Here is a 12562-nt window from a genome sequence, read left to right on the forward strand (position 1 = left end):
AATAGAAAAATAAAACAGAACTAAAAGGCACCCACGAAGACTGCTTTGTACTAAGCCCTACATTCCCAAGTTTCTGGCAGTTAATTAAAAGGTACGAGTTTCCAGCTTGACAGTCTTGATTTTATTAATAATACAAGAGAAGCCATCTAATGCCCAGTTTTACACTATATCGCATCAAGTTTAAGTTATTTTTATGAAGTGCTGTTGGCCAACACATTTAAATGAGCTGATGCTTTTCTTCTCTAGTGTATATCTTCAGTGATTAGTACCTTAAATTACAAATATTGTGTAAACATGCTAAACTGTACCTGCAGGATGAAGTGTGTTCCAGTGAGCATGATGATGATGGTGATTAAAACTTTATTTTGGTCCAGAGAAGACGAATATAGAAGCAACTGTGTGAACTGGTATTAGCAAAAATCAAAGTACCTCTAGTGAAAATTTTGTGATATTCAGGGTTGTAGTTTGTGTGTGTGTATGTGTGTATATGCATGTGCGTGCGCATTTATTTTTACAATACATATTTACAGTGTATTTATTTTTTTCAAACCATAACCATTTTTCATTAAAAGATGTTATGATAACCAGGCTGCTCTCTTTTTTACACGAACACTACATTCAACCAGAAACACCTTTCCTTAGATAAAGTAACAGTGAAGTGACTAATTAACAAACACCTGTAAGTTCTTTTTTTTATTATCAATCTGAGGGCAGTAGTGTATGTAAAAGAATTGCAAAACGTCACGATTTACGGCATACCAATTTTTTACAATTACAACAGTTGCATGTAAAATGAGATATTTGGAGTCAATTTTCAAGGCTGACATCACTGAAACAATATAACTGGAACTTCTTCTGACCTAGTCAGGGGCAGTTTCTATCCAACACAACAGAGCAGCCACGGTTGCTGCATGTTGATTACAGATACTTTCAGTATCGGCTCTAAAATTCAATGATGAATATCTCAAGTCACCTACAACTTTTGACATATTTAAAAATATGCCTAAGCAATAAACTGTCACGGACTAGAACTCTGTAATATAAACTGTCCTATAGTCAATATCTGAAAGTTATTTAAAGAGTTCTTGCAAATTAACTTCTTCTTCTTCGCTCTAGCTTCAGCCAACTATTTTTATCTCGACGTAGATTCATAGACAAAAACGACAGGAGCCTAACATAGCATCTGTATTGCTATCAAAAAAAGCCCTGTACAAATGAATAGTGGCCTCCTATGTGTGGTTCATGCTTGTAAATAAACCAGTTGTTAAGAATAGATTGCAATTCCTATGCTTTATCGACTGCTGACCTTTTCTTAACTTAGCATGTGACAGCTACTCACATATTTTGATTATAATTCACCTTGTCTGTTGTAATGCTCTTCTAGGCCATATACTATAATTAAGCAGCCGCTGGACTCGCTGCTCAAGCAGCGTGAGCTCAGCATGCAAAGGATCAAGGAACGTACCTATCCACTCTACCACAGTATGCACATCATACACTTGCGACAGTGCATCGCCCAAGAACTTGTGCAGATGCTTAGATGTGCTCAGTAGCTCAGTGAGGTTTTTGGTTGCTTCAAGAATGTGATCAGGACTAACAAATGACAGCCGAACATTATAACTGTCTAGCCATCCAACATAATGACTGTTTTTTTCCATCACTTTCTTTTGGTTGTACAATGTCACCAGCTGCTGGATTCCTGTAAGCACCTTTGCACCCGGGAACTGACAAAAGAGCAAGTGGGTGTTTTCGCTATTATCAAAAATAGGCAGCTGCCTATTGCACTGCAAGTGTTCCTTAATTTGAGACAGCTGCATTTCGTCAATACACCCATGCTGCAAGTAGATTAAGTTTGTCGCCAAAGATGGCATGCTTGCTGGAAAAAGCTCACAAAGTGTAGCAAAGTGGTCATACCGCTGCCACCCTGTCAGTGCAATACCCCGAACATTTAGCAGTTCCCGGTGGTTATTAAGTGTTTCCATCCAAGAATGATGGTTTTGTAAATGGTATTTGATGTCTGGAAGCAACTGCTTTGGACCTGTAGCCCCCTTAAAAGCACTTGCTATCCAGATCCCTTGGTAACGGCCATACTTCAGCCAGTGCTGGTCTTCAATATATTTAGATATATTACGAGAGTACTGCCAGACCATGAGGTCTACTGGGTTAGCAGCACCCCACTGCTGTACCTCATCAGCATCAATGCTTCGCAGCATGTCATCCCACATAATAGGACGAACCCCATGTTGAGTCACATGAGCTACAACCTTCTCTACATGCTCCAAGAAAAGCCTATCTTTTGTGATGTTTGCCACATTCATGTGCCTCTCACAGCGACTGCACTGACCTAATGAGTAAACCTCATCACAACCAATATGCAAATACTGAGAATTAGGATGCAAATGGAGGACTTGGTCAAGCATAGCTTTTACTAGGGCAAAAGATTCATTCAGTGAGGGACATAGTGCTTGAGGACTATGGCTCACTTCTCGAAGGTCTGAAAATTCTTGCAACTTTAGTGCAAACTCAAGGTGGCCAAATGTTTGCACCAGTGGAATCACCTGCAGATGATTGGCACGAGCAACAGACAAGATATGGGCTATGTCGGCTTCGCTGTAGGCATTACTAGCCGCAAGAGAGCTGAGCATGCCTGTGTAAGGGAACATGTCTTCGTACTCCATTAGAAGTCCAGTGGCACCGAGCTTGCGCAGCAGGGGAAACACTGCATCATAGTATTCAAGCTTAGGTGGTGCACCTTTTAGGTCAAAATGCACTATGCGCTCATCAAACTGGATTGGTGGCAATCGTAGGCTCTCTTGAAAGCTTCTATGAGTTGAAGCCAATGTGGATGGTGGATTAGTAAGCACATCAGCCACCCACTGCACTGCTTCAACAGGTGTCCTGTCAACTGTCTTGGTGCTCTGCCAGTAAAGTATAAGGAATGCTATCACAATGACAACAGCAATTAGCTTCAAAAGGCGCATCTTCGGTGGAGCCATGGCACAAGGGTGTTCCAGCTTGAAGGTCATTCAAACTGCAGCCTGCAGAAAAAAAGATGAGTCATTCAGTCCCACTCAAAATACATTAAATGATAAACGTCCTTCAAATGGATACATTAAATGTTCTATATGTTACAGCTACTTTAACTGGGCAAACATGACAGCCTTAGTAGAGTGCGCTGCTGGGACAGTTGGTTTTCACTTGTGAATTCAACAACAGCATATCATGGACAACACACTCAAGTAGATCCCAGTTAACAGATAAACTACGACCTTAGTTTATGTAAAAATTTAAGGAAGATACTCAGACCACACTGACCACAAAAGGTCAGCAAAAGAAGTTACCATCACTGGTGTATCAACTGTTTCAAAAATAAGAGGAAAGGATCAACCCCCTCTCTCCCTCACTTACACATACACATGCATGCATGGGTCTTTCCCTGCCAAGTGTCCCAGCCGTGGCGCTCGCACATGGCAGGTTTCACTCATAAAATTTGTGCTTTTTTTCTATGGCAGAACATTTTCACTTGAATAAACTTTCACGACTGTGGCACCAAATGAAAGTTTGATAGGTTTTGTTCAACTGTAGCTAATGGGACAATGTATTTGTACTAAAGGAAAAAGCTATGCATTCTCAAAAACAAGAAACATTTTTATTGTTCACAACTTTACGCTAAACTTTCACTCTCCCTAGCAAACCTTAATAGTATCAGTATAGTTTTCAGTAAGGTTTATTTTTGTACAAAAAGGTGTAGTAGTGAAATAGACTTGAGATCATTTAAAAAAAAAAAGGCGAAACCAGAGAAAATCTTGTGACTTTGATGTCAAGGTTACACAAGTAATGAATTCGTATAACAATGCGAGCTTGCTTGGCTGTCCCAATGCGAAGTATGGACACCGGAGAACAGCTTAGGGTATTTCTGGGCATATTGTATTACAGGGCCATCGGCACAACTAGTATACAAAAAAAAAAGTGTATAAAATGTCCATTATTTCTATCGGTTGTTTGTATACTGGATGTGCAGAGAGCCCCACCAAGTGCCAATGATACCGTTAGCTGCTCTCTACCATCCCTATTTACCATAGGGCCCGCTAACCTAAACCTAACGCACATTGTCACGTAAATCTATTAAACTTTCTCCATTACTTAACAGTGAAGTTTTTCATCAAATGCCGCATCATCAGAATTTTTACTTGGACCGCATCAGTAGAAAAAATACGACCACATATACAGCAAATAGCATATTTTTTACGTTTTCACATTTTTTTTGAAAGATGTAAAATCTATTTCAAACCTAACATTTTAGTACAAAAATATTGCTCACTGAAAACTGTACTGATATATATAATGGCTAGGGAGAGAGTGAGTTAGCTTAAAATAAAATTGCGAGCTTTCAAGATTTTCATTGTTTCTGAAAATGCACAGCTAGCAGTGAACACAAATATTTCAGAATTAGATTAACAGAACCTCTGTAGCAGTGCAAACACAGTTTGTAAGCTCATCACACAGAAATAGATTTTATGTACATTTTGCTAAAAGGCAAATTTCAACAAAAGCAAACAAACTCTTGAGAAAGTGGCACGGTGATGAAAATTTGTTTTCAAAAAAAGATGTTTTGCCATAATACTACCTTTCCTGTGTTGGAGGAAAAGACACGCATTTTATCAGAAAAATCTGTGATGTGCAAGCCCATTGCTGGGACACTTGGCATAGAATTACTCATGAGCGAGGTATGTTAGAATAGTAACGAGACTGGTAACACTACAAACAATCTGGCAACGTTGTGTCTTACGGCCTGTGCTAGATCAGTTTCTTAATCCTTCCACTTCCTCAGCCCAAGTTACAACTTTGTAGAGCTAACACAGTAGTTTTGACAGTGTCATAAGTGGAGTTGCGTTTTGGCTGGGTATTAAATAAATAGAGCATGGGAACTTAGAGCAGCGTTCTGCTATGAAGTTTTGTGTTAAAGTTGGTGAATCCACGAGTATGGCTTTAGAAAATTTCAAACAAGTGTGTATAAACACTGCTCATCAAGAGCACAAGTTTTCCATTGGCACAAGCCATTTTCAAAACACCTAGAAAATGTTGAAAATGAGCCTCGCTCATGAAGACATTGCAGAAAATAGGATGCTTCATTGTGACGATGCACCGTGTTACAGGGCTATCTATATCAGTGAATTTTTTACCTCAAAAGTTGTTACTGTGGTTCTTAAACTCCCTATTCACCTGATTTGAGTCTTTTTTTCTTTTTTCCTTTTTTTTTTAAATTGAAACATGACCTAAAAGAACGTCATTTTTAGAACTGCGGAGAACATTCAAAAGACTGTGACTGACCAGTTAAAAGTTATACAAGTTGAAGAGTTCCAGCACTGCTATCAAGAGTGGGAATAACTCCACCAGTGTACATCTGTCCCAGGGAACTACCTTAAGGGGGATAACACTGTTGTTTGATAAAAACTGAAAACTTCGGTTAGTACAAACTCAGTCTCATTACATTTCTTACACCTCGTATGTGACTATGTACCGACTGTCCCAGCTAACTTGTAGGGTTAAAACATGCTATGTTACGGGCATGCTTGTAAGATGAGTTGCATATTTATGAAAGCCATCTTGTGCACTACAGACAATTTTTTGTCTTGAAATAAATTATTTCATTAATTAGGATTATTTAACTAAACTGCTAAATATTGAATTTGGGCAACAAATGAAATTTACAAAGTTCAAGAGCATCTTAAGAAACTACCATTGTATTATTTGCAATAAAGAAAGTCTCACATGTGCCATTTTTTGCAAGTTGTAAAGAAAGTGCATGAAATAAAACGAAAAAAATGTGACTAGTGCATTCATGCTGCTCTCAACCATGACTTCAGCTGCGGCCGCGACTCGCTGGCTCCGTAGCAGTGGTAGCCTACAGGTTGGTGGCAGTTCTTTAACCCACATTGGCCAACTGGCATGTATTACGGTGCAAGTTTCAGCTAGTGCAAGCCAAGAAACCACCACAAACCTATCGGCCTACCACTGCTATGGAGCTGGCGAGTCATGGCTGCAATCGATTTCATTCACTGAAACCAAAGTTGATCGAGACCAAGACGAAAATGACACGCAAATACACTAATCACTTATTTCATGTTTTTTTTTTTTTTTTTGCTGCTTGGTAAAAATGGTACATGTGAGACTTTTTTTTGCATTTAGCAAAGTTCGCCATTTTTTCCTATGCTAGCTGAAACTCTCTCTAAACAATATTAATATTATTGTCGTTTTTAGGATAGTTTATTTTGGTGCAAAAATTATTAAGGGTGAAGTAAACTTCAAATCTTCCCCCTAAAAATTTTAAAGTTAGCAAAAATATGCTATTTGTCCAATATATGCCTGCATTTTTCGTACTGATGTGATCTAAGAAAAAATTCTCATGAGGCGGCGTTTCATAAATCCCTTCATGGTAAGTAATGAAGAAAGTCTAATCAAATTTTTTGTTTTAAGAAATAAGATAATTTTTGAAGTTGGCCCTCAGAACGCAGCCTGCATTCCTTTGTTTCCACTTCACTGCAAAGCACATGGTCGAAAGTCGTGTTGCTTTAATGTCAAAGCTACGAGTATTGAGCTCGCTTTATGATGTGAGCTTGCTTTGCGTGCCCATTGGGAAGTATAGAAGCCATGCAGCAGCTTGCAGTATCATTGGCCCATGTGCTGTAGGGATGTCTGCACAACCAGTGTAAGAGAATGTGCACACAGTGCGCTTTATTAGTCTCGGTCTCTGTTTACTAGTTGTGCAGACAGTCCTGTAGCACAATATGCCAACGATACTGCAAGCTGCTGCATGGCTTTCATACTACCCAATGTGCACGCAAAGCAAGCTCACATCATAAAGCGAACTCAATACTCGTAACCTTGACATCAAAGCAACAAGACTTTCAATCACTCACAAGCCGCTGACATACATCTCGCACCTTTCCACTTCCTGCGACGAGTGTCAGTCTAAAGGGCGACCATGTGCTTTGCGGTAAAGTGGCAACAAAGGAATGCAGGCTGCGTTATGAGAACCAACTTCAGAATTTTTTTTTCTTAAAACAAAAAATGACTTGATTAGACTTTCTTCATTACTTAACGATGAAGTGATCTATCGAACGCCCCATTAAAGAATTTTTTCTTGGACCGCATCAGTATGAAAAATACGGTCAAATAGGGGACAAATTGCATATTTTTGCCAATTTCCAAAATTTTTTTTGGGAAGATTTGAACTCTATTTCACCCACAAACATTTTTGTACAAAAATAAACTTTTCTAAAAACCACAGTAATACTAACATAGCTTAGAGAAAGTTCCACCTAGCTTAGGGAAAAATGGCGAACTTTGAAAATTTTTGTGGTTTGATTTGAGGCCTAGCTGGTAGGTAAACGCAAAAATTTCAGAACAGTTTAGCAGCACATCTAAACAGAACCCCTTTAGTAGAGCAAGCACTGTTTTGAAGTTCCACAAACAAATATAAATTTTATATACAAATTCCTATTGTGCACATTTTATCAAAAGCAAGCGAACTTTGAGGGGGCGCCACGGTCTTGAAAATTTTTTTCGAGCAAAAATGTTTGGCCGCAATGCTCCATCGCGTATACGAAAAAGGTGTAAATTTTATATTTCATTGGCAGGATCTGTGATGGTCAAGCACCACGTCTGGGACACTTAAGGTAAAATAACCTATATATATATATATATATATATATATATATATATATATATATATATATATATATATATATATAATTATTTGGCACAAATTTCTCATGATGCTGGTAGGAACGTACGTCATGGCTCCCTACATGAACTGCAAGGAGCCACCAACGCTCAGCAACATCTTCATTACGGTGGGCCGAGCAAATTCATCGCACAATACAAAAAGCTCTTTATGAATTCGAAATGCGAATAGCAAGTTTTTCCAAACACAACACAGGACTCTTTGCAGCCGTCTGATACCAACACCTCCACTCATTTACAAAAACAAGAACATTAATGAATAATGGTGCTTATAGGAAGCCAAAGCAATGCATGATGGCGCTGCCACTCTGGCCAGACAGTGCCATCTTTGGTAAAAAATTATAAATCAGGGATGTATATTGCACGTTTTACATTCCTGATGATGATGATGTGTGGGGTTTAACGTCCCAAAACCACTATATGATTGTGAGAGACGTTGTAGTTGAGGGCTCCGGAAATTTCGATCACCTAGGGTTCTTTTAACGTGCACCCAAATCTGAACACACGGGCCTACATTTCCGCCTCCATCGGAAATGCAGCCGCCGCAACCGGGATTTGAACCCGCGACCTGCGGGTCAGCAGCCGAGTACCTTAGCCACTAGACCACCACGGTGGGGCCGTTTTACGTTCCCGCCAATGCACTGCCACTCACTTATGTGCTCGTGCAAAGAGCGCACACTGCGTTTGAGTCACTTCGCAATGTACCGCCTACAGTGCGGCTTCATAAAGATCTCTGAGCTGGACAAGCACTTCCAAGAAGGGAATCTTACAAAAGGAGTAAAGCTCGAAAGTCAAGTTTATCATGTGGAGTCGACAACGAAAGACGAGGATGCCGAGTCTCTGCGAAATGCAGGTCCTCCGTGATAATCCCGTGTACGACGTATGCCTCGAGGTAAATCTCACTCTGCCGACATAAAGCTGCGTACTCTATCGATGTGCTGCGTTGACGTTTATGGAAACCATATAATTGTTGTTTAATCAGGTACATAGCAGTAGCAGCTGTGTACTGTCACGAGCAAACGTTCGCGGCGTGCTAAAAAAGTAAATAACAGCTAAAGTTATACAGTCATGGCATTAAAATGTCCAAGAAGTTTTAAAGCCATGTCCTCTATGCCGTGGGAGCATGACCCGCTTACCTCGTCACCAAGCAGAAAGCTTAAGTTTAACCACAGCGAGTCGAGTTGAAGTGCTCGCCTCGTTTTTTTTTTTTTTTTTTTTTTTTTTTTTTTTTTTCCCTCCGGCTCTCGTGTCGTGTTTGCTCCATCTTTCGTGAACGTGGCTGTGTTCGTCGGCTTTCACTTGCTAGGAAACTGATACAGCTTTACACGGGGAGAGCGTCCCTTGGTGTTGTCTGCATTGTTGTGGCAGCCAACAACACAACAATACTTCAGACCTTGCCGACGCTTCCGCGGCGCTGCTTGTTCCATCGCGGAATGGCAACTTCGCACAGCGAGCACCTCATTTTAGCGTGCCAAGCTAACGGCACGGTGCCTAAGTTCCCCGCACCAACTGCAGAACGCGTTGCGCGCAAGTCGCATGTGCTCTCATTTCGGCGGAACACACCGACTCGCCTACGACCTCTCTCGCATTTCTCAAGTTTTTCAGAGCTCGCCGTCAGGGCCAGGCGCGCTGTTGTCATCGCTCCGCAAACTTGAGCTTCGGTTACCTATTCAAAATTTCAACAACACACAACAAATTCCCAACCATAGAAACAAAATGCTTTATCATGTTATAAAAATTGCGTGGTATAAAGGTATTAGAAAATTTATAAACAATTCTTGATTTTCACCCACCATGTATGTAATATACAGGGACAGAGGAAAATGCTACACAAACAGCTTGACAGAACCAGGCCACACGATACGCACACAATGTCACTGTGACGGTCCAGAGGACACAGAAGAAAAAACAAACTTGGAGGATACTTGAGCTTCGCCTTCAAGAATAGAGCGCGATAGCTAAGTCGCGTCTTGTGCACAATGCCCTTCCAAATGCCAGCCTGGCTTTGTTTTTTGGTGAATGTTTCAACCATGCCATAAGAAAATGAATGACTGTGCGCGTAACATATTGGATGTTTCAAAGTATCCTAGAATGCCAACTGCAAGTACAGTTGCTAAGTGCCCACTATCCCACAATTATTCATTTTGCAAATCAGCAATGGGCCCACTATGCATATGTAAGGCAACACACAAATCAATGCAACTTTTCACTTTATTTCGCTGCTGCTGATGATGATAAAATGTCTGAGCCCTTTGTAATGGGTGCACTTTTAAAATATTCACTCGCACTATTCACATGTTTTGATGTCTGGTGTGGCACTACACTTCTGACACACAATACTACATGCATTAAGGAGACTCCTTGCACGACATGACGTTTGTATAGTGTTTTTTTTTTTTTTAAGCAGTTTCAAGAAATAGTGCGGCTCTGTAGTAGAACAGCTGCTTGCCATGCAGATGGCCTGGGTTCAATGCTGACTCAAATCCAAAGTAATTTATTATTTATTTCACTTGCACCTTTTTCAATTTTTTGGTCACGGACAAGATTGTTTTTCGCTCACAATCAACGACGCTGTCACCGTCGCCAGCATCAATGCCGACACTGCTAAAAAGGCTCTTTAATGCTATTGCATTAACAAAGTACATGGTACTTTACATATAATGCACCGTGACAAACATACATACGTATAACACACATAAGAAGTTGTGCAAACAACACTTCTTATACATTAACTACTAAAAGCAATCGACAAAAGTAGATTTTTTTTATGCAATGACGAGTTTACAAGAAATGTCTTTGCCAGTGGTACACTTTGCAAATCACTCCAATGAAATATCTTCAATATCAAAAAGTTGTTCACTGTTAAATGCATTTAGCTATGCGGGTAGCAAAAAGCATGGCATTTATTTTCCATGATTAAAATGACACTTAATGTTCCAGTCTTCACGTTTTGGGTATATTTTGTCTTGTTGGCTTTGAGTCTGGCTAGTTTCTAGCACATCACGACTGTCATAACCTAGGCAGAGTTTGCACTTTCAGGCACAAATAGCAAAGGTGCATGAAACTTTGTTGAATAATACTGCATGTTTTAAAAAGACCAGTGTTGTCAAATAGGTAGGCCATGTCACATATTACACAGCTTTCAAGCTTTTGCAACATAACAAGCTTAGTATTTTCATCAGTGGTGGTTTGTAAAACAAGCAATGCAATTCATATCTGATTATAATGAAGTGCAGTGCAAAAAATCATGCTGATAGAAGCAAGAAATTTTCAAAAATAGTAGTCATGGTTTGAACTTATTAGTCATGTGGTTTATGTGGTCCTCCCATATGCCATAGTACTATCAGAGTCAACTGAAATACAAACAGCAGCAAGCATACGAAATGGTACAGTGCATGTCGTTCAGTCATCACCATTGACAGGCACGTAGCACTCCCATTTTGTGCAGGTCAGTGGTGATTGTTGGATGGTACGCACAATACCATTGCTAATGCTCGTCATTGTTCAAATTTCATTTGATGCTGACAGTATATTTACAGTGTCCTGGTTAATATCACTAGCTCATGTCATTTTGCTCATTTCGTGTGGTAAAAACAATTCTGCTCTATAGATAAATTTTAAGTGGCTTTCGTTAACACAATTTATGCCTGATTACCTCTTGTTACTGAGTCAGTGGCTGAATTTCCCAATAGAATTAAACTGGTGTCATTTGTAGATAAATTTATCTCGTTAATGTACTCATTGACAAGAGGCCCCTGGGAGACCACATTCAATATTTGAGCACTGAATGATTCCTAGGAGTTTACAAGGCTACTAGTGTCTTTCTCTACCTCGAGGACCTCGTTCATAAACCCCAGGATGATAAATCCTGGCGGTGTCGACGTCCGGGCAACATCAGTACGAAGTGTGTGTTCTCGTTGCAGTTGTATCAAACTCGAATCATCCATAAAATTGTTAAACCAGCTTGCCAGTTCACATCCTGATACGGCTGTTCGCATTCATTCACATGCGATATTCGGCAGTGTTTGCAAGACACTTGTGCGCGCTTGTGTAGTAAGCGCGTTTTATTCCACCACAGCGTGGCAGCGTCGCTGTCCGGAAAAAGCACGAAGGTCGAAGGCTACCAACGCAGGCGGATGCGGAAATAAACCAGCTCGCTATAACAATAACACGTCTGATAGAGATCGCGGCATGAGATGCGGCCAAGCAGAGAGATACGTACGATTTGTCCGTGGTGACGAAGCGCATCACTTGGTTGTGTGTGGCTGTGCCTACGCGCTCATTTCTCGACGTCGTCAAGCCACTGGATGGCAATATTTCTGCTTAATGGCAGTGATACTGCGTCCCTTCTACTGCGATTTCGGGCACCTCACGACGCCTGCTTGGCCATGCAGCACGTAACGTAGGCATTTCACGGAAGGTGTTTGTGCGTCACGAATGATGCGCAATCATACCACAGAAAAAACTCACACACGCTGCCTTGCAAGGCGCGTGTGATGATGATGACCACCGTGCATTTCTCAATGGTGCGTTTGGCAGATGTGCCCAGCTAGGCGCCAGGTCTGCCTGGACGGTCTAGACAAACCGGCGAAACGTGTGCGTGACTGCGCAACAAATCCACATGATCACAAATGGCACGTGACTAAATTGCAAAGCGCGCGCATTTTTGAAGTTGCGTTCGGTGTTCTCGCTCGCGATAAATTGCCTCGTCTAGGTTCGTTTGCATTATGCCAGGAAGCGATTACGAGGGCTGAACCTTGTATGAAACTAATTGTCCGAAGTTCGTTAGTTCTATTACTGGTAGATCCTCTCACTG

At 40.7% G+C, this 12562-nt stretch overlaps 1 protein-coding gene across 1 annotated transcript; it reads right to left on the reverse strand.

Annotated features, from left to right (window-relative positions):
• Window positions 1-1169: 1169 nt before the first annotated feature.
• Window positions 1170-12194, reverse strand: LOC119175956 (hexosaminidase D). The gene is made up of 2 exons (XM_037427026.2): window positions 11969-12194; window positions 1170-3038 (listed from the first exon to the last, which is right to left on the reverse strand). Exon 2 carries the CDS (start codon window positions 3024-3026, stop codon window positions 1356-1358), a length of 1671 nt encoding a protein of 556 aa, XP_037282923.2. The 5' UTR covers window positions 3027-3038; window positions 11969-12194; the 3' UTR covers window positions 1170-1355.
• Between the last annotated feature and the right edge of the window lie 368 nt (window positions 12195-12562).

Source organism: Rhipicephalus microplus, chromosome X (assembly GCF_043290135.1).
Source record: "Rhipicephalus microplus isolate Deutch F79 chromosome X, USDA_Rmic, whole genome shotgun sequence".
Lineage (NCBI taxonomy): Eukaryota > Metazoa > Arthropoda > Arachnida > Ixodida > Ixodidae > Rhipicephalus > Rhipicephalus microplus.

What these genes read in the sequence shown, in the direction of transcription:
- LOC119175956 (XM_037427026.2), bottom strand. Translation starts at nt 3,026, where the DNA reads ATGACCTTCAAGCTGGAACACCCTTGTGCCATGGCTCCACCGAAGATG.